This window comes from Terrapene carolina, unplaced genomic scaffold (assembly GCF_002925995.2).
Source record: "Terrapene carolina triunguis isolate 2854851 unplaced genomic scaffold, T_m_triunguis-2.0 Scaffold211, whole genome shotgun sequence".
In the NCBI taxonomy this organism is placed as follows: Eukaryota; Metazoa; Chordata; order Testudines; family Emydidae; genus Terrapene; species Terrapene triunguis.
The window spans coordinates 20,369,275-20,390,219 of record NW_020664562.1 but is presented as its reverse complement, the minus strand read 5'-3'; the positions used below and the strand labels follow the sequence as shown (position 1 = coordinate 20,390,219).

General features: G+C 41.0%; 1 protein-coding gene across 1 annotated transcript in view; it reads right to left on the bottom strand.

The window, feature by feature from the left end:
- The window catches only part of LOC112119086 (dihydropyrimidine dehydrogenase [NADP(+)]), a 601,635-nt gene that overhangs the window by 63,974 nt on the left and 516,716 nt on the right, over positions 1 to 20,945 (bottom strand). The window contains exons 19-20 of the mRNA XM_024217640.3: positions 17,095 to 17,237; positions 1,548 to 1,727 (exon numbers count right to left, since the gene is read on the bottom strand). Of these exons, the coding sequence (XP_024073408.2) occupies positions 1,548 to 1,727; positions 17,095 to 17,237 (323 nt within the window). The remainder of the gene's footprint in view (positions 1 to 1,547; positions 1,728 to 17,094; positions 17,238 to 20,945) is intronic.

Here is a 20,945-nt window from a genome sequence, read left to right as displayed (position 1 = left end):
CATACTACCTTTTTAAAGTTAATTATTGATGTAGTGACAAGCTGAAAAGACTAAAAATTGTAATTTTTTTCCTTTTCATTCAGAAGGACGTGAAAAATATCTTCTGACAATGGCTGTCTATTTAGTATAATAAAAAGGTAATACTAAGATAGAATACTGAATGTTGTTTTAAGGGAAGAATTGTTAACATCACTGTATTATACAAAGTGTAAATGCAGTGTGTATTTCTTTGACAATATCTGTTAAAGAGAAAGTTGAGACATAACCTTTTGAGCTGGGGTTTAACCACATAAACTTAAGCAGCTGAAAGGAAACAGATTAGAATTTTTTTAAACACTAGTATTCAGAGCTTTAGGAATAAGATTGTCTTTTCCACAGAAAGATAACATTATAATTTTCAGACCACCACAGAGAACCAAAAAAAAAAAAAAAAAAAATCACTAACCTCCTACTGAAAAGAACTCCAGTCAACAGCAACGATAAGCAGAGATTTGGAAGCATTTGACACTGCAAATCCTATTCTTTTGTAATTCTTTACTTTTTACAACATTTTCAACAGGGTTATATTAGACTTTTAGAAGGATAATCAATAGCCATGATGCCATAACTGAAACCACTCTTCAAAGTGATCCCCTCTAGTAACTTGAAACAAAGACACAGACTCACTGCTGAGATTTTGATTGGTGCAGGGGGCAGGAGAGTGCCATTAGGGAGCCAGTTATATCTCCCTGATTCTGAACATGAATCTGCAGGATGCCTAGTGTAAGGGAGAACAGACTTGGGGCTGCTGCAATCCACACCAACTGGCCAGAGTCCCCAACAGGACTGCTGGAGCAAAGAAGAAGAATGATCTAGTGGTTAGGATGCTAGTCTAGAAGATCAGGGACCTGAGTTCAAGTTCCTGCTTTACCACAGACTTCTTGTGGTAGATCCTCAGGCAAGTTACTTAGTCTCTTTATGCTTCAGTTTCTGCCCTGTAAAATGGGGATAATAGCACTTTCCTACCTCAGATGTTCTAAGAATAAATCTGTTAGAGATTGTGAAGTGCTCAGATACTATAGTAATGGGACTGATGGAACACAGCAGGTAAACTGGCTCTGTGCCAACTAAGAGCTCTCTCATGCTTGGAGATCTCTCAGATGGCCGAGCTATTTGCATTTGGCATCCTTTGTGCGACCAGAGTGTTGCAAAAGGGTCGAAACATACTATGGATTCTGACCCAAAATCAGCCATGCAAATCTGAATTAAAAAGTACAATGAAGAGAGAATTTCTAATACTTTTTGTCTTTACATTCTATATTTAAAAAATAAGCCATGCTACTGTCAATGAAGTGGTGACATCATGTCAATGGTAACAGTAGTAATATGACATCACAAATTGCCTGGTGACTATTCAGAAGGGGACAAAAGACCTCATACCAACTAATTTTGATGGCAATGGTGACAAAATATGGCCACTAGGATAAAAAGCATAACCCAACATATGAAACTATGCTTGAAGCCAAAAGCTGATATCATTAGCCAGGAATCTCAGTGTAACAGCATACCTTTCCAATCAGATCAGCAATTTTGGGTACTGGTTTTCCTTTCTGATGGCACATGGTTGCAGGACTCTGTCCATCCCAGTCTTGAAGCTCCTCAATGCTTTTCAGATAAAGTAGGGCTCTCAGTCCTGTGCAGTAGTCCTCAATCACAGTGAAATCTTGATTCTGTACTGCACTGCACACCTATAAAACACACACCCAGCAATCAACAACAAATTTCCAATGGTACATGAGATTACTTGTGCTGTTTGAACTTACTGATGTTCAGGGGCCTTAAATGCAACTGTATTATGAACATCAGAATAAATGGAACTCAGGAATTTAAGCTGATAACCATCAACGAGACTAGTGGATATAGCCTGGGCAGCTAAAAGCCCAAATTCAGCTACGAAAAATCTCCCAAAGACATCAAATATGGCAGTAAGTATCATCTGATACCAATTTCAGAAATCCCAACCAGAGCACTAAAATGAACTGGAGACACCACCAACAGGCTCCATGAACCAAATTAAATACACACACACAATTCCTGCCCAAAGTGTTGGTCCCTAGTATTGCCAAGCACAAGAGGCCAAAGCATGAGTCAGGATCCCACCCCAAGACCATGAATTTTTTTTTTAATGGGATTGTTTTCATTTATCTTCTCGTTTTTAGCCTTTAGGATTCACATTTAAAGGTCTTTTCTGTGACCATGAGAGATAGAAATGTACTTGAACCCCCACCCCCCAAAAACCCAAAAAACCAAAACCTGAGATCCTCACATAGTCACCAGATTTCAGGAACTTGGGCTTCAAAAACAAACAAGCAAAAAAACAAAACAAAACAAACACTGTGAGGCTGACAATACAATTGAAAAGATTTACAATTCTGGGGTCTACACTGCAAAAAAATAAATGTCTCAGAACCCAGGTCTACAGACTCAGGCTCGTGCTACGGTGCTATAAATAAATAACCATGTGGACATTCCAGATTGGGCTAAAGCTCAGGCTCTGAAGCCCAGAGAGGGGATAGGCTTCAGAGCCTGAACTCCAGCCTGAGTCAGACCATCCAAATGGCTATTTTTAGTGCTGTAGTGTGAGCCCAAGTCTGTTTTGTGTAGATATATCTAAGTCTCTGTCTCCAAAGATCTGCAACCACTTGGCATGGGTACTCTATATTGCTAGGCCTTACTGGTTGGCTCCCTTCCAATTCATATGAGGAGTATGAGGGGAGGGGTCAGCTGATGTATCCAATGAAGGTGAAAGAAGCACCCTGAAGGGGGAAGAAGCCCAATTAATACTGTATCCTCTTAAAGAGGAACCACCAATTTTCCTGCCGTACAAACTGCAGACATGTTAGGTAAATCTTTGGAAAGACTATCAGGCACCAGGCTAAGTCAGTGTTTTCAGTGACTGATATAAGCTTTTATTCATATGAGGACATCAGAAAAGCATGTAATGAATAAAACAATGAAATGGTCTCCTACTTCAAGACAATATAAAGAAACACACACACACACACGCACACACACACCCTCTAAAATTAAATCATAAGATTCACTAGATACTTGATTTCACCACTTAAGGGAAAAAAAGACCTAGGTAACATATCAACATTTTACACATGGTTTCACAAACTAATACAAGCTGCAGTTCAGAAGAAGAAAGGTACATTTTAAAATATTGTACACCACTGCTTTGCAGGAAAAAAGGGGAATAACTATAAAATATGCACAAGAACATTTCCTATGCAGCCCATTTACATTACACAAAATCTGTTTCTCTGGAGAAACAGGGTGAGCATTAATTAGATCTGTTATGCCTTCCATAGACCTAGAGATTTTCTTTTCAGAGCAATTATAGAGAACATCATAATAATTTCCTCCACAGGTTATTTAACTGAAAACCCAACTGATGCTTTATTTAAACCTCTTTGTTCGCTAAAGGATTCCATTTTTTTTAAGCATATGGGTAACACTTTTATTAGCTATTTAAAAAAAATATTTAAAATGTAAGAAAATACAGTTAAAAGCCATGCTATGTCATGTCACTTAAAACAAGTTCAGATTCTGTTGTCGAATTTCTGAAATATTTTGACAGGATGCGTACACATGAGATATACTAGAGGATACCTGTTATAACCTTATAAATAGAGAGGCTTTTACTTTTTTTCCATATTATGGTGCAACATTATGAATTGAAATAACCTAAGAATGTGCAGAAGACGATAGCTAACTAAAAATCAGAAGGGTTGTTGTGATAATTTAAATTTACTCTAATTGTGAGCTCAAATGTAAAAATATGTGAAAGTTCATAAGATATCACAATAACTTATAATGAAAATGTTGATGGGAAAAGCTGAATTAGTCTAAACAAAAAGACTACATATACAACTCAAGGACTGTGTTGCGATCATGTCTGGCGAACAACAGAATGTGGTCTGGAAACTAATGAACCAAAACCGGTGTGTTGGAAACAAGGCCCCACTGGTGGACAAACTAATGAAGGGAGGGGCTATTCCACTCATCATTCCCTTTATGGATCCTTAAAGAGATTTTTTGGGGAAAAGAACAGCCAGAGGCCACTGAAGCAAGCTTCACCATCATGGCTGCCACCCCCACTATCTCGTGGGATCCTGGACCTTCGTCATCCTAATCCTGAGAGAGGTCCTGACCAGCCTGTGCGAGACATAGGGACCTAGATAACATTGCCACTGCTACTGGCTAGAGCTGAATCCCAAACACGAACTGAGATGAAATGGGATCAGACTTTAACAAAAACAGCAGCACAACAAAAAGCTACAGCTCATTTCAACCAACTTCTTCTCTTTTACACACAAGAATAATTATTACCATCATTGATATCGTTTAAAAGACTGTGAAAGAAGGGTTTTTCCCCCTTCTCAAACTCTCTCCAGTTAAAGGGAAAGGGAACAAGGTATATTGTTAAAATGAAAGCCTTACTTAACACTTAACATTTCAAATGCTTTAACTGTTTTTCTTTCCTGTATCTTTAATAAAAAGTTAAAAGGATCTTTAAAGATGTATTTGTCATGGTACTAAGCAGGCTGAATTCTCTGTATACCGAACCTTGCTTAATACTATTTAATGTTGGATAGTGACAGGCACAACACCACTGGGAGGATGGAGGATGGGGAATGGAGGAACAGTGCTTCCAATCCTTTACACACACAAATAAATATATTGAGCAATTTTATCTCATATAACCTAAGAATAAATTCTAAGGGCTTGGTCCTGAGCTGCATAATGCAAGGGTAACTCATTAAGTGAAATCCACTTTATAGGATTTCACTGGGGAATGCACCTCTGGAATGCATCACAGGATCAAGCTCTGTGAAACTGCAAGCGTGAGAGACACACATACATTGCAGGATCCCTACTTATGTACAGTATAAGAGATTACCGCCCTAATATATTGATAAATAACCATGGATACATCTATATAACTTTGTCAATGGGATCTTGAAAAAGCTCAGTAGCGAGCTAGAGTGAATGTGTCAGCAGAGTTCTTTTTACTACTTGTTATATATTTGTTTTTAATAATTTGCTTCTATTTGAAACATTTTTATTCACATTCCATATTTTTAAAAAATGATATTATCAATAATGTGCATCAGTGATAATGACACTTTACAAATGGCCTGCTGGGTTTTTATAATCATCATTACAAAACACAGTAGGGCCAAATCCTGAAGACTTTACTGAGGCACATTTCCCACTGGGTTCACTGGATTTTGCCAAGAGCGACTGCTTTTGAGGGAAATACCCACACATCAGCGTGTCATGTTTTGTTTTGTTCTCTGCAGAAAAAGCTTTAGGGCTGCCCCAAACTCACCATATTCCACAGGATCTTGGGAGGCTAGGGTCATCCATATAAAGCCAGGACCCTGGAATAGCCCCTACCAACTCACTAGCTGTGCAGTTCCATTTAAAGGCTTCCCCAGATGATGAACACCTTCTTGGGAGAAGTGGCAGGGGAGGAGAGGATTATTTGGAAAATATATTTCAGGTAGGAGGTGTATTATCTTTTTCATATAATTTCTGTGGGGTTGGATGGGGGAAGATGTGTACCTCTCTCTAGTCCCAATCCTGTTCCCCTCTCTCCTCACCCTGGAGCTTCAGTCTTCATCTTCCCCACCAGGATGGACTCTGGAGTCGATGGAGAAGCTTCTGCAGAATCCAGGGTGGTTGTGGAAGAGATGGTGCCACAGAGGCAGCAGTGAACGTTAGCCCCACACTCCTTCAGTTCCATCCCTGCCCTGTATCTTCTCACACAATTCCCAGCTAAGGAGATGCAGAAAGTTTACTGTCCCTTTACAGCACACATGGAGCAAAGAACTGGAGAAAGCCAGATAATCTGGCCCTATATGTTTTATTACTGTTAATTTTCAAGTGGTGTAAATATTCGTGCTATAATTAGATTGTGATAACAAAAATGCCTCAGTGCTGAGTATCATCAAGGCAATGTTTCTAATTCTCCATCACCATCATCAGTCCTGGTTAGCAGTAGCACTCCTATTCTAACCTGTCTCAAATCACTATTGTAGCTCTCTATCGTTACTGAATTCACATCATTCATAGCTTAGAAGTAGCGGGGAGACAATTTTATTTTTCCTTCCATCAAAAATATATGTTTTGCTCTCTGTTGGAAAATGGGCACAAAATAATAGTAATTGTAATGAAAAGAGGTACACTAGGTTGGCAGACTGGTAGTGGAGATACACAGTCAGATAAGGAGATTGATGGGTATATATTTGTATATACACATGCAAATCACAAAGGTTGACTGCTCTACCATATTAGTTTCCATTTGTTGTAGCTGTACAACATCAAAGCACTGATGTCCCCATCTATTGCATTTAGCGGTAATGTAAAGGACTACCAAAAGAAATCAAAGTGAGAGTTTCGAAGTAGTTTCCTGGCAATTGAGACAGCAGGCTCTTTCATCTGCACTGTAACTGTGGCAGTGCATTGATTTAAACTCCTTCTGAGATCTCAAATGCTTTTATATTCTTAGGCCTCTCTGGCAGCTTCCCCCCCCCCCAAAGTGATAAAATTTTAGCATTTAGCAGAATGCCATCTTACTTCCCCCAAAAGGAAGAGACTTATTTCAGCGTTGCTACTAAACTGCACAAGATCTCTAAATAAAATAGCTCTCGAAATGCCATCCTATTAGAAAATCTGCCTTTGACTTCACACATTCTAATATTCTGATTCTAGCAATGGGATAAACAACAAAATTTCCTCTCAGGTACCTTCGAAAGGTTCTGCAATGGATAAGCAGTTTTGCTTTTATATTAATTTGGATGAGTTTGCTTTGAAATGTTCCTCACTGATATGCCCAGAAGGTAAGGAAAAGAGTTACTCAGCCTCTTGTATTATACTATGTATCTAATTTTAAACGTATTTGTCATCATTTAATGCAATTTTTTTCATTATAAATTCTTCATGAGAACTGTTAAATACATAAATCTACCTTTTTGTCTGAGAAGTATTTATGAATCTGTTTAGGCTATTTTTTTCAATGTACAGTTGAGATCATTGTCTTTTTGTTTAGTTTCTATTGGCTTAGGTTATATTGAAGACAGACTGTACTACATAAAAGCAATACAAGGTGCTTCATGAAGGAACCTACCCGAGCCTTGCCAGCTAATGGGTGTAATCTAATATTCCTAAAAAAACTAGGACATTCATGATGGGTAAATGTGCGATTTAAATCTCGGTAATGCTTACATATGATTTTAAAAACTGTATCTTCTGTAGCTAGTAGTAGACTACTCAAGTCTGTGAAGAACGTTCTCTGCCACATAGTGAAAAATGCTGCATAACTATTGCACATGAAGATAATAAAACTATTTTGCAGTTTCTAAGCAATGATTTAGATTAACACAGAGTATTCAAAGAATCAGGAAATCAAAAAGAGCACATTCAGCATCCCCAGACTATTTCAGCACCTACTTATAATGCGGGAGGGGTGTAATAAGAATGTAAGCATCCAAATATAATGTTCTAGGGAAAAGGTTCTCCAACTGTCATCTTTAGACCGCTAGTAGTCTGCAGACAGTGGTCCATGGAGAGCTGTCTGGTCACATAATTCTGGCTCCCCCTTTATAGCTGTAAATTACATTACAACAGCTAAAAATACATTGTATACTTTCCTAAAATTACTTCTCTAAATAAGCAATTGCTGTAATTGCCTGGAAGATATTACATGATTGTGAAAATGAGGGGAGGTGGTATAGGAGACAATGTGGTTCACACTCTAAAAAAGTTTGAGAACCTCTCTTCTAAAAGGACAAGTTCATGACTAAGAAAAATCTTCTTAAGTATTGATAAAATATAGATGAAATTATTTGATTTATTCACATTAGCTTCTAAATGACTCTAGAGTTATAGGATAGCAGATGGGATGCTATTTAACAAGGCTTGGGAATGCAGTATCAAGATGCAAGGCTGAGTTGGATGAGAGTTTTTTATCCTTCTTTTGAACATTACAACTGAACAAAGGTACATAAATGTTTGTTCATTTAGATTCTGAGTATGCAGCTTGGAGGGATCAGATTCTGTGAGAGTTGTGCTGATCTGCAGATTAAAAAGGCATGCTCTGCATTACTTTCATATGAGACTATAGTATTCTGTTAGTTCTAGGAGCTACAGAGCTAACCCCTATACAGTACATGGGCACATGCAGGATTTTACAATCACGACCATCTATTTAGGAAAACAAATATGATTTCACATGCCTTGAGCATTACAGCTATGAGCAATAATCTCATGATCAGTCACCCATAATGAACTGTACCATTGTACTGTAGGTGCTATGCAACGTGAAGGAGATACTTGTAGGCAGACACGCTAAAAAGCAGTATGTAAACAGGCCAGGCACATGTTTAGATTCTACACCTGTCTTTAACTTCATCATGTACTTGTGGAATATCAAAGGCACAAAGCTCTATCCTGTGCCAAGGAGTAGGAAAATATTGTGGAGGGAAATGCATTTCAGCAGCTAGTGCAGCATCAGATCAGTTGCTGTGTCATGCAGTTACAGGGCCATTGGCACTATTCTCCTGCCCTGCCTTCTCAAGTCCTCCAAATATAGATCTCCTCTTCATCAAGCTCCCTAAACCTGGCAGCTTAATCTTGAAAGGCAGAGCCAGGTTATTCTGAAAGAGTCAGTAACCCTTCTAAAATCCAGTTCACTTTCTACCTCAAAAATCATATTCACACATAGGGAGAAATTATTATTATTGGTGCTATGAAACAAAAAATAATGCTAGAAAGTCAGGAATTCCATCACTTCTTGACTTCTCTCTGGATGGACTTTCCTTGGCCCTAAGAGTCAGCACCATAAAAGGACACATGTCGGTAATGAACAGCATCATTAACTCATGGACAGACAGGTTCAAGTAGCTCCTCTGCCTGACTCAGAAAAAAGGTTTTCATCCCAGACCATTCTGAACAGTCAATGAAAGAATCAGAACCCACATCCCAGGCCAGTGCTCTAACCACAGGGCTACAGAGACACACACACACAAACAACCCAAGAACCTGATGAAATATTCATTGACATCGATAAGTTTCCGTGAAACGTTTTGGTTTCAACAAACTGGCATTTTTCTATGGAAAAAAGTTTCATCTAAACATTTCCAACCAGCTCTAATGAGCATCTTCTCTTGATGCACATCCTGATTTTTGAAAGCTGCACGTCTATCAAAACCAACCAGCAAACCAATTTTCCCATCTTCGGACCTCAATTTAGTCTGGCAATGATTAACCTCGCATTCCTGTGAGTCTCTCCCTTCAGTACTGTTTTATTTTATTTCAGCTACAATTGCTTTCATCCTTTATCAGCTTGGCTGTAGGAATTTGTGAACTAGCTACTATTCCCGTTGAAGAATGACATTCATGTGAATAAAACAGTTCTGACCCTCTGAGGCCTATGATAAAAACTCACTTTCACACTTCCCAAGAGATTTTTCTTTCCCCTTTCGCTGCTCAAATAGTGAATATCAGAAGGAAAAGAAATGGCATAACCTGGATGTTGAGAGAAGTTAAAACCTTTCCTAAATGTACTGTGAGTTTCAGATAATCTGTTTCTCTGTTTCCTTCTCATTCCAATTCCTTCATTCTAATTGCATGGATAAAAGAACCTCTCTCAACATGGATCAAGTGCTGTATTAGGGAGGACTATGATGTTACAAGAAAATTAAGGCATCAAGGATCGTTCTTCCAGATTATTTACTTCTTCGTGAGAAGAAGATTTTACTAAAACTGAGAAAATTTGCAGACCAGCCACTTGATCATGTAGTCAAACTGATCAACACTATACAGAGTTATCACTCAACTAGAAGGTGCTCTTCAGAGTGGTCCCCAATGTAAGTCTATGTATGGCACAGGTGCTATCCTTCATGATTATACACACGCTTCTGTGCCTTACTCTCCTTTTCTTCTTTTCATTGCTTGCTACTTCCCAGCAGCAAAGGATCAGTGGAGCTGCCATGATGCAGAATGGAAAGTTTTTTTACATGCACATTTCCTTTCCATGACTGGCATCTCCATGAATCTTCCATTCCCTGGTCTCTCTAGAGTCTCTCAGAGAGGTGCAGATTTCTGCATTCTCGCGTCTCTGGGTAGTTATTTGTTTTATGACTTACTGTTGTGAATACAAGTCCAAAAATTGCAAACAGTTGAAACCCCCCTATTTTGCAGTACAAAAGCTTGTTTATTCACACATAAAGAACTGTCCTGCTGTTATAAAAATCCCTCAGTTAAATGCCTCAGTAATACACTTCCTGGGGAAAAAAATCCTGTCAATCTGAGTCCTAGAGCCGAACAGCCTCTGGTTACCAGTTACCAAAGGAAGTAAGTGCACAGGAACAGGCCCTTACCGGAAAGCCAACTGTTCCTTGTTTGAGAGAGTTTATCTCAGGAACCAACAGCAGAAGTGTCCTTGATGGTCTTCAGTGTCAAGACAGAATATAAGGGAGGAGGCAGCTTTTTTCACTAATCAAGTCCCTGACCATTTGGGGCTTTATACATTGAATCAGCACCTTGAATTTGACATAAGTAGGCAGTGCAGAATGTGCGGAAGTTAGATGGTCACTGTGGCCAGCCTCACTTACCAGCAGATTGCTTTTTTCATTGTATATTTCTGCATATAGCAGGAAGGGAGTTCAAGGGTATTGTTTTCCCATGTGTGGGCTAACCATATCATGGGTCACAGTGTGAGGACAGAAGCCTCTCAGGGAGGGGATAACCGCCCCTCTGGGACAGATGGGTGAGGAGTTGACAAGCAAGGTAGGGGAGCGGGTAGAATCTTGAGTCAGTCCCAACAGTGTGCTGATGAGTGCATCTGAGCTGGTACAGAAGGGAAAGCAACAAGTCAGGTATGGGTCTGACACAGTTTACTTCCTTCCTGGAGCAAGAGAGGAGCCAGGGACTAGATTGTGACTTTCTGAGTCACAATCTAGCCTATGGTCTGTTTCAAGAGCAGAGCAGTTATGTGGTGCCTCTTAGCCAGGGCTTTGTGGCAAAGCCACAATCTAATTCTTAGGAGGTAGGCAACAGAAGCAGTAGCATTCCAGGTGGCTTACAGAAACACCCCTAGAGTATATTTCAGAAATCCAGCCTGGAGGTGATGGAGACATGCATGACCATGACCTACACATTTTATAACAGTCTAAAAAGTTGTTTGAAAAGACCTATTGTTCTTTTCAAGTTTAGCAACTAAATAGTAAAGATTTACTAAAAATATGCCATGCCAGGGTATAAATTCAGGAGCCTTTACCATGAAAAATGCATACTGCAGAAAGCAACCTCTTTGTTCTATCCCTTTTTGTTACATCCGCTAGAAATAATGACTGCAGAATCTCTTTCAATAAAAGGTCATTTATGTCAATGGACGAAACACAGAGGATCAGATCGCCTGCGGTAATTGCAAATTAATGCTCTACTGCTAATGCATTAACTACATAATATTGATCTACAATTGAATCATACAGGCTACTGTGAAGTGAGTTTTACTTTAGTATTTTTGTGCTTTTATTACTTTTCCCACAATACATTTTCTCTTTCCACTGGAATTTTCTATAACTGTCTCCATTTTTAGTTTCCTACAGTGTAATGACTTCTGCAAATTCATGTCTGTTCCTCAAAGGCCTTTCAAACAATCTACCAAACCATCGATGTGACATGGTAAAGTACACGTGATGCAAGTGACACATAAAAACAGATGGAAAATCTTATTTTTATAAATCAAAACTCCAGGAAAAAGCTCACTTAAAAAGAAAAAGAAGTTACTTCAATGACACTGCACTCTCTAACAAACCTACAGTAAGAGACCAAACCTCAAAATGATGCAGTCAAAAATCAGTGAGAGCTTTGGGTATGCATGAAATGCAGGATTGGGCACATGTGGATAACATGGTTACTTACGTTTATTTCATTTTATGTTGAAAAGAAATACGTAGACTGAGATATGCTATGACAAAGCACAGTACTAAGAGATCAGTGGTGGAAGCATTTAAATGCATCCAAGATCTGATTGAAAAGATAAAAAATGAATGCTCTTTCATACCATTCCTGAAACTACACAAATTGGAAGAGCTATCTGTTTGTTTTAAATATTTTCACTTCCAGATAATGTGTAACCCCCTTGGGGTTTAGAGATCATGGCACCTTTGAAACCTTTTCCTGAGGAGGAGGAAATGTTGGTTGTTCCAGGGGCGTGGAGAGAGGGAGAGTGGAAGGGTGTGTGGGTCTGTAGCTTGAGACGAAAGGGCTACAGCAAGTATAACCCACACACCTCCTGGGTGTGGTGTTCGGTCCCATCTAGTGGCACTGAGACCACTTAGAGAGAGATAGACAGAGAGATAAAATGAGTCTGCTCTACAGCCCTAGCTAACAGCCAGTTGGCTTTTAGCTCATGCTATAGAGGCTCATGCACTAAGCTCCAGAGGTCCCCGGTTCAATCCCGTCCACCCGGGTCTGTCTGCATTACACAAGCAGGCCCTCACCCAGTGAAGTAGCCGAGAATCTGCCGGAAGCCTGGGAGGGACAGAGCGGCCGACCGGGGACACCCCAGGACAGGAACCAGGAGGAGCATTGTGCTAGGGAGGAATCACCCGAGAAGGAGAAACCGGAGCTGGACACAGTGTCACTGTTGCCCAGGGATGTATGGGGCCGTGAGTACTGGAGCTTGTGATCTTGAATTGGGAATAAGGAGGGAGGCTATAGCTAGGTAAGTGGAGAGGTTGTCGCTCTGTGTGGGTTTGCAGAGAGTGACAGAATTGGGCACCGGAGGGGTTTGTTGTTGAAAGTTTACTGGGGCGCTGAAGATGACCAGGAGCACCCAAGTCTCACTGCCAGACTGGAACTCTGCCCGGGACTCCTGAATACTGAAGTTATGTCTACACTACCGCAGTAAATCGACCTACGCTATGCAACTCCAGCTATGTGAATAACGTAGCTGGAGTCGACGTATCTTAGGTCAAGTTACCGTGGGGGGTCGATGGGAAAAACTCTTCTTGTCAGGGTTAGAGTACAGGGGTTGATTGGAGAGCGATCTGCTGTCGATTTGGTGGGTCTTCACTAGACATACTAAATCAACCGCCAGTGGATCGATCTCAGAGCGTCGATCCCAGTATAGACATAGCCTGAGTGGAGATGCACTGCTCAGAGTCTGCCCTTTCATACGCTGGTACCACTGGGCCTGGGGGCCTCATGTTGAGTGTGATCCCGTTTTACCATTCCCCCACTCTGCCACCTTGTTGTTTTTTCTCCATTCATCTTCTGTGAATAAATATTTCCCTTCCCTGTATTCATTGTACTGTCCTGGTGTGCATGTGTGATCACTCCAGGGGGCTTGGAACAGGTTTTTCCCCGCTGCATTACTGAGCACCCCTTTTCTTGGCCAGAGCTGCCTGAAGAGTAAACTCCATCTTGGCCACATGGGTGCTAAAGTTACAAATAGTTAAATTGATCTGCATCTATTATAAACTTCCTTTATTGTATAAGCAATCTTGAAATTATACATTTGAAAATGTTGTGCTCCTCCTCCCAAAAGAGAGGCTAGATCAAATGCACTTCTAAACACTGAAAGGGCATCCATGATGAAGAGATGACTGGGCCAAATTTCAATGAGTGCCATTGGAACTGGCCACGCAGGGGTGCCATTTTCAGCTAGGCTGTTCTCCATGTTGGTGGGGAGCAGAGGCACATAGGTCTGACTGCAGAGAGGCTGGTCCCTGCTGCAGGTGCCAGCATCCAAGGGCTGACCATGCTGAGATGAGCTCCTGACAGCCCACCTTACAGGGAGTTGCGGTGCAGGGGAAGCTTATGCCACTGCCATTGGAGCAGAGGTGCCTGGTCTGCGTGTTCCTGACAATTCTGGACTGTGCTGGCAATTCCCTTCTGGGGACCTTGGGTGTGGGGGAAGCAGGGCTGGATGCGGGGTGGAGTTGCAGTTTTGGTTATATCTCATTCCATCTAGATATCAAATATGAGGGTCACTGTTGTTCTGATCAGATATTTTCTGCACCATCCTCTGCTGAAGGTTTTACGTTTTTCCCACCCTCTTCTACTTCTTCCCTTAGACAAGGGAAATATCTACGGTCAATATCATTTTGGTTTAAGAACAGATTATATCCATTTATCTTATTCCTCACTGACTTCAGCTAGGCTGAAATAAGCCACTCTTAAACCAAAATAAGTGTCTACACAGGGTTTTGCACCCATTTATCTAAATCAGTTTTAAAAATGATTTAAGTTAAACCAACACAACTTGCTGGTATAAAGAAACCCTAAGAGGGGAAAACAGGGCTCGTCATTGTCTCTGTTGAGGAAATGATGCTGGAAATAGATGAGCCTTGCAATGTTCTCTAAAGGAGGTGTCCAGCCCAGTGTTCCATGCACAGAGCTCCACACTGAACATGAATCACTTTAATCAGCCAATACTTAATTAGTATTCAAAAATTATTCTGAGTTTTCTAGGTTCAGCAAGTGATTCTTTAATTAGCCACTCCAGAAACAATACCCATTCCACTCTCTCTGTATTTAGTTACATTTTAGAATTCACCATTATCTTCAGGGACATGTCTACACACAAGAACCCGCCCCCCCACACACATACACAATCTGTATTAAGGAAAAGTGCATAGCTCTACATTTTGGTCTAGTTTCAGTTCTAATTAGCGGCCATAAATTAAATAAATGTGTTGTTCTGAAAACACTCCCTTGTTGATCATACTTTTGTTGTAGACAAATATTGTACTAGAAGTAGCATCATACGATTGGTGCGTGTGTGTGTGTGTGTGTGTAAGAGATACAGAACTGAAGTAGCACTGAGACTGTTACCCAGACAAAGTAGCTCCATGATCCCTTTACCATAAAAGGAGAGTTTGAAATAACCTAATAGAAGTTTTAAAAATTAATAAGCACTATTAGTAAAGCAGATAAACAAAACAACTTACAGGATAACCTCATGTACTCTTCTGCCTGTTTGATGCTAATACAGAGAGTTCAGGACTGGCTGTCAGGGCATGTGAACCTCCTATTGCTGCTTCTTCTTCCCCCAAAAGGTTACAGGTTTCACCACTATCTCCCCTTAAATCCAGAACGTTTCACTGCACTTACTTGCTTCTGGGGCTAGCAGACAAACAGTAGTTTGGGATCCCAGGGGTATTCAATTTGCCAACTACCCTGATAGCTTTCAATAGTAACTGTAGTGTCAGACCTGCTATTAGAGATCCCACAAACTCCTAGTACTGTGTGACTCTTCAGGGCTTATGCAAATAACCTCACCAATAAATTTGCCCAGGATTTTTTCTTCACCACAGCAAACCTGGGACTGGCCTTTGCCATCATAGCAGCTATCCAGTAAGGCCAGCCACACACTGGATCTAATTTTCAGTGCCAAAGGAGGTATTGGGAATGAAGGCACCATTGTCATGTTGTAGACCAGGGGTGGGCAAACTACGGCCTGCAAGCTGCACCATGCGGCTCGGCCCCACTGCAGTGCTCCGGCCGGGGTGCTGGGTTGCGGGGCAGACCATGCGGCTCGGCCACGCTCTAGGGCACTGGGTCTTGGACTGCACCACGCGGCTCGGCCACGCTCTAGGGTGCTCCAGCACTCCGTCCGAGGCTCTGGGTCAGGGGCTGCACCAAGTGGCTCCCAGAAGCTGCGGCATGGCCCCGCTCCGGCTCCTACCTGCTCTAATGGGAGCTGCAGGGGCGGTGCCTGCGGATGGGACAGTGTGCAGAGCCGCCTGGCTGCGCCTCCGCGTAGGAGCCGGAGAAGGGACTTGCCCCTGCTTCTGGGAGCCGCTTGAGGTAAGCACTGCTCGGAGCCTGCATCCCCTGAGCCTCTCCCCACACCCCTGCCCCATCCCTGATCCCCCTCCCACTCTCCAAACCCCTCGATCCCAGCCCGGAGCACCCTCCTGCACCCCAAACCTCTTATCCACAGTCCCACCCCAGAGCCCAAACCCCATCCTGCACCCCAACCTCAATTTTGTGAGCATTCATGGCCCGCCATACAATTTCTATTCCCCGATGTGGCCCTCGGGCCAAAAAGTTTGCCCACCCCTGCTCTAGACTGACTATCACCTCCTCCAAACATAAGTTTCCCCCTTCATTTAGATGCAATGTACATTATGTGTTCCTTCCCTGATTACTTATCGATCCTGCAGGCTTCCAAAGATACACAGCATAGAAGATCAGTCTCCACCCTAACACCATGGGGTTTATGTCCTGGTGAAAGAAACGCTATGATCACCTACTATCCACAGACAGCTGCTCAGTGCAGGCAAAAGGCTGAAGTGCCAATGGACCTTCTAGGACCCATACTACCAACACCTCCTGTTAATGAAAAAATCTATCACTCATACTAAAGTCTGCCTAGTGCTTAAGAAAACATCAGCCAATGCAACCAACTACTGCAAACTATCTAACATCCCATTCCTTAGCCATGACTGTGATGCCAACAACATGTAAAGGATGCACAGCTCTGCATTTTTCATCACTCAAAACAAGTGTTTGAGGGAGATTGGTGCCTGGATGAAGAACAGCTATTTCAAACTGAATGCAGGTGGGACCAAAAATAAAGCCATTTGGAATTCCCTTCAGTGCTCAATAAGACACAGGATGAAAACTCCCTGTTCCAAAGAGCTTACGCTGTGCAAGACAGAAACTGAAAACACAGGATGTATTGGGAAGCACAAATGTATTAACTTCATTTGCTTAACAAGGGAAAGTGATTTAATTTGGAAACTTTCTAGGTTAGAGGAAAAGGTACTACTTCACTCTTAAAAAGCTAGCCTTTTCCCGGGTCAGCACAATAGGTTATGGGGCATCCACTACATCACTGAACATCTTAAGTGAATGGCTCCTAGCAACGAGCATGGAGATAACAATATAAACATTTGTCCCAATGGATCAATTATGTTAATGTGTCCTTTTTCCTACTTTGAGGTGAAATCTTTAGTTTTAAGATAAATTACAGTTCTGTGATAAATTACTAATTATAATTTTTAAAGGAAAAAAAAAAACAAATACCTGTAGAACAGAAGCACCACTGTGGAGAAATTGCAGCCCACTCTCAGCTGAATCAATTCCTCCAGTTGCTAAGATGGGAAATCCTGGAAGAGCATGAGCTATAGCAGATACTGCTCGCAGGGCTATGGGCCTAATAGCACTTCCTAAAGAAAATCAAAATACAGTGTTAGCATGTTGGAATACTCAGCACTTAGATATGATGTGTGCATGCCCATCATGGGATGGCAGTGTTGTACTAGACAAACCATTAATATCAAGAACTAATATCTAATTATAATATCTAAAAATATATTAATTTGTAAATCGACATGTATCAGGTTTTGAATAGTATTATTACATGTAAAAGTGTTAGGAAACGTGGGTGTAATAACCCTAAAATTGCAGACAGAAACACTTGCATATTTAACTGGATAAAACATAAAACTTGGCTCAAACATTTAAGCATCTGTTTTAAAAGAACAAGGAACAATATAATTAGAAACAGAAAACAATTCCATACAGTAAATTATAGATATACAGCTCTAAATTTCCACATAAGGGATAAGGCTGCTGGTGTGAACACAGATATTGTGCAAATAAAGGGAAGATTTTGAATTTGTTTTACGTAATCTGAATCAAACATTTTGTTTAAAACTACCAATCCAAATGCACTTTGACATTCCGGATATTATTTAATACATGTACCCTGTGGATACATTCAAGGATGTTGGTACCTCTTTAAAAAGCCCAGCTTTGATCAGATTAGCCCCTAAAATTGCATGGTACTATTCACATGAGCAAAGTTACTCACGTGCATACATGTTTATAGGATTGGGGCCTAAATTTTCAAAGTGGCACATGGGGATTTGGCCTCTCAATTTCTTGAGCCATTTATGGGAATCATGATAAAACCCTAGTGCACTGCTTAGAGAATTTACTCTCTAAGTATATTTGTTTAAAGTATATTAATGTTACATGAGTATTAGCAAAAACATAAGAATACAGCATATACTAGACAGTAAATGATCCTGGTTGCTGGCATATATTCAGCTATCTATATTTTTAGACTATTTGGGATGTATTTAAACTACTAAAAGCTTTTTATATTAAAATATCCAGTTAATTTAGAATAAAAATACATTGTGTTACAGTGGTGTCTTGCAGTAGTGCAGGGACTGTATATTGCACTGGCAAGCAGTATAGGGAAGAGTACTTCACTAATAAGGAGCAGGGCCGGCTCTAGCGTTTTTGCCGCCCCAAGCAGAGAGAGAGAGAAAAAAAAGCCGCAATCGCAAGCGGCGGCAGCTCTACCGCCGCTTCATTCGCAGGTCCTTCGCTCCGAGACGGAGTGACAGCCCCGCCGCCGAACGGCTGGACGTGCCGCCCCCGTCTTCATTGGCAGCCCCAGGCACCTGCTTGCTAAGCTGGTGCCAGGAGCCGGCCCTGACAAGGAGATTGACTAGGGGGTCTGTCTAGATTAGAGGAAAAAAGGTGTTTTTTATATTGAGTAGGTAACTTGAGGTAAGTAACATGATATGAAACACCCCAAACACTTTGTGCAGACACAATCTAACACTTTTACCACTGTATTAGCTGGTCACGGTGAACCCCAGAGTCCCCATTTGATCTGCTCTTGGGGCAAAGGACTAATGGAGGCAGTCAGTAATAAAGACCAGTGAGGAAAGAAGAGGGAGGAAGGACCAAGGAATTGTATGAGGATGAAGAAAAACAAGGCGGGAAAGAGGCATGAGAAGAGCAGGATGTTTCCAGTTCCTCCTTATGCCCTCCTCTGTTTACAACATTGTCCTCATTTCAGAAAGGAACTGCTTTCTCTTTCACCAGAGAGGTTTGATTATTGTTGTCTTTTACCCTTCTGTGTGATTATGTTTCTAAAAGAGAAACTTTGTAGTCTGCTACTGGATTTTTAATCTGCTAAAGGAACAGTCTTTGACAACTTTTAATTTTCAACAGATAACATATTTATTTGTGTTACCAGGGGAAAAGCAGAGGCCCTATAACACTGAACACAATATACACACTCTCCTCTCCCTCTACTATCCCATCTGAAAGTAAAAATCATAACACATGCACACTACAGCCATTGGTAGCTGCCCTGCTGCAGATCTCCAAAGGACCTAAAGTCAATCTAGCAGTCTGCTATCTAGAGAGTTGTCCACCCTTTTCATGCATCACACTTTTTTATTTTTTTAAACAATTGTCAGCTCTAGTGTGGCAACTACCACCCAGTGTGTTGGTATCTGTTCACTGCTATCACAGCACACCGGCTATGGAAGACAGAGTGAATGAGCAGTACAGCTCTGCATATCAGCACAGGGTCTAGGGCCTGTCAGCTTGTTTTAAACAGGGAAGCTGTAGTTTTCCAGCAGAATTTTTCATTTTCAAAAGGACATTGTTTGCCAATGTAATTTTTCCAACAGAAAACTGAAAATTTGGTTTGCTTTAACCATTTCAAAACCCCTCTTTCTTCAGCTCAGGTTGCCTCCAGCAAAATGTCACCTCCTCCTAACAAACCACTGATACAGGCAACACTGGGCTTCACAAACAGGCTGTCTGACAAGTCTGTTCCGTCAACACACGTTACAAAATCAGCATCCAAATGCCTAGATAAGTTGTCTCTACTGACATCTGCTTCTGACTCAGCACATGAATTATCTTCTTGAGTTATGCCATCTCCAGCTGCTTCAGCACTGATCCCACCTCATTATTTACCAACCTGACATCTCCCCCCCCCTCCAACAACTGAACTCTGTTTTTTACATCACATCCACACCTGGGTGAAAGAAGCCTTCACACTGCCTGATAAGTCTGCCTCATTAATGTGTGTCTTCAAGGTATGCTGGATGTTCTTGAATATCTGGATTACTGATCGAGAATATGAGGTGTTCTGCTCCATGCATAGGTACCATTTTTTGCACTGAAGTTATGCCTTGCTCGATCAACAACGTTAGAGAGGTTACAAATGATATCTTCACCATGAACATTTTTAGAAATATGAATGGACAACTTAGCTCAATGTGCAGAAGAGATTTTTCTGCCAGTACTGATGTGCTTTGGGGGCAGCTGAATGATTGTTCACAAAAGTTGGGAATTTTAATGAAAATCCATAATAGAACCTAAGTAAAGATCACAGCAAAACAGAATCACAAAGAGAGCAGACAGCTGGCACCGAACTTTCTAGTGGGCACTAATGGTGTGCTATTTGCAGTCCATTTAGCCAGATCAATCATAATGAGATTGAAAGATTATCTGTAAAAGATACAATGGGTACTTGCTCTTAGGCATTGCACAGCACCATTGCAGAGATGATGGTCAAGTCTTACAGAATGACTAAGCTCAGAATGATGGCATCACTCAAGAAATTTTTCATGCATTTGTTTATTAAGTCATCTAAAAAGTGGACCAAAAATATACATTACACAAGCAAAACCATTCAGAAGTGAGCTGATCAAGAAATAAGCACACAAAATGCTTCAACATCTTTGTGAACAAGACTGAAAATGAACATAAGAAATGCCATACCAGTTTTAAATATTGATCCATATAGTCCTAAATCCAGTCTCTGACAGTTTCCAGAAACAGATGCTTCGGAGTGGGGTACAAATAACCCAGAAATAAGATATTATATATATATTTGACCATGGGGGAAATTTTTTCTAATCCACATCAGTTAAAGGCTGGTTTATGCCTCGAGGCATGAAGGTTTATTCCCCTTCCATTTTTTAAAATATTGATGCGACTCTGGATGTTCTCATTTTTCATATAAATATCCCATCCCTTTTTAAATCATGTCAAACACTTGACATCAATGATATCCTGTGGCAATGAGTTCCACAGAAGAATTCTACTTTATG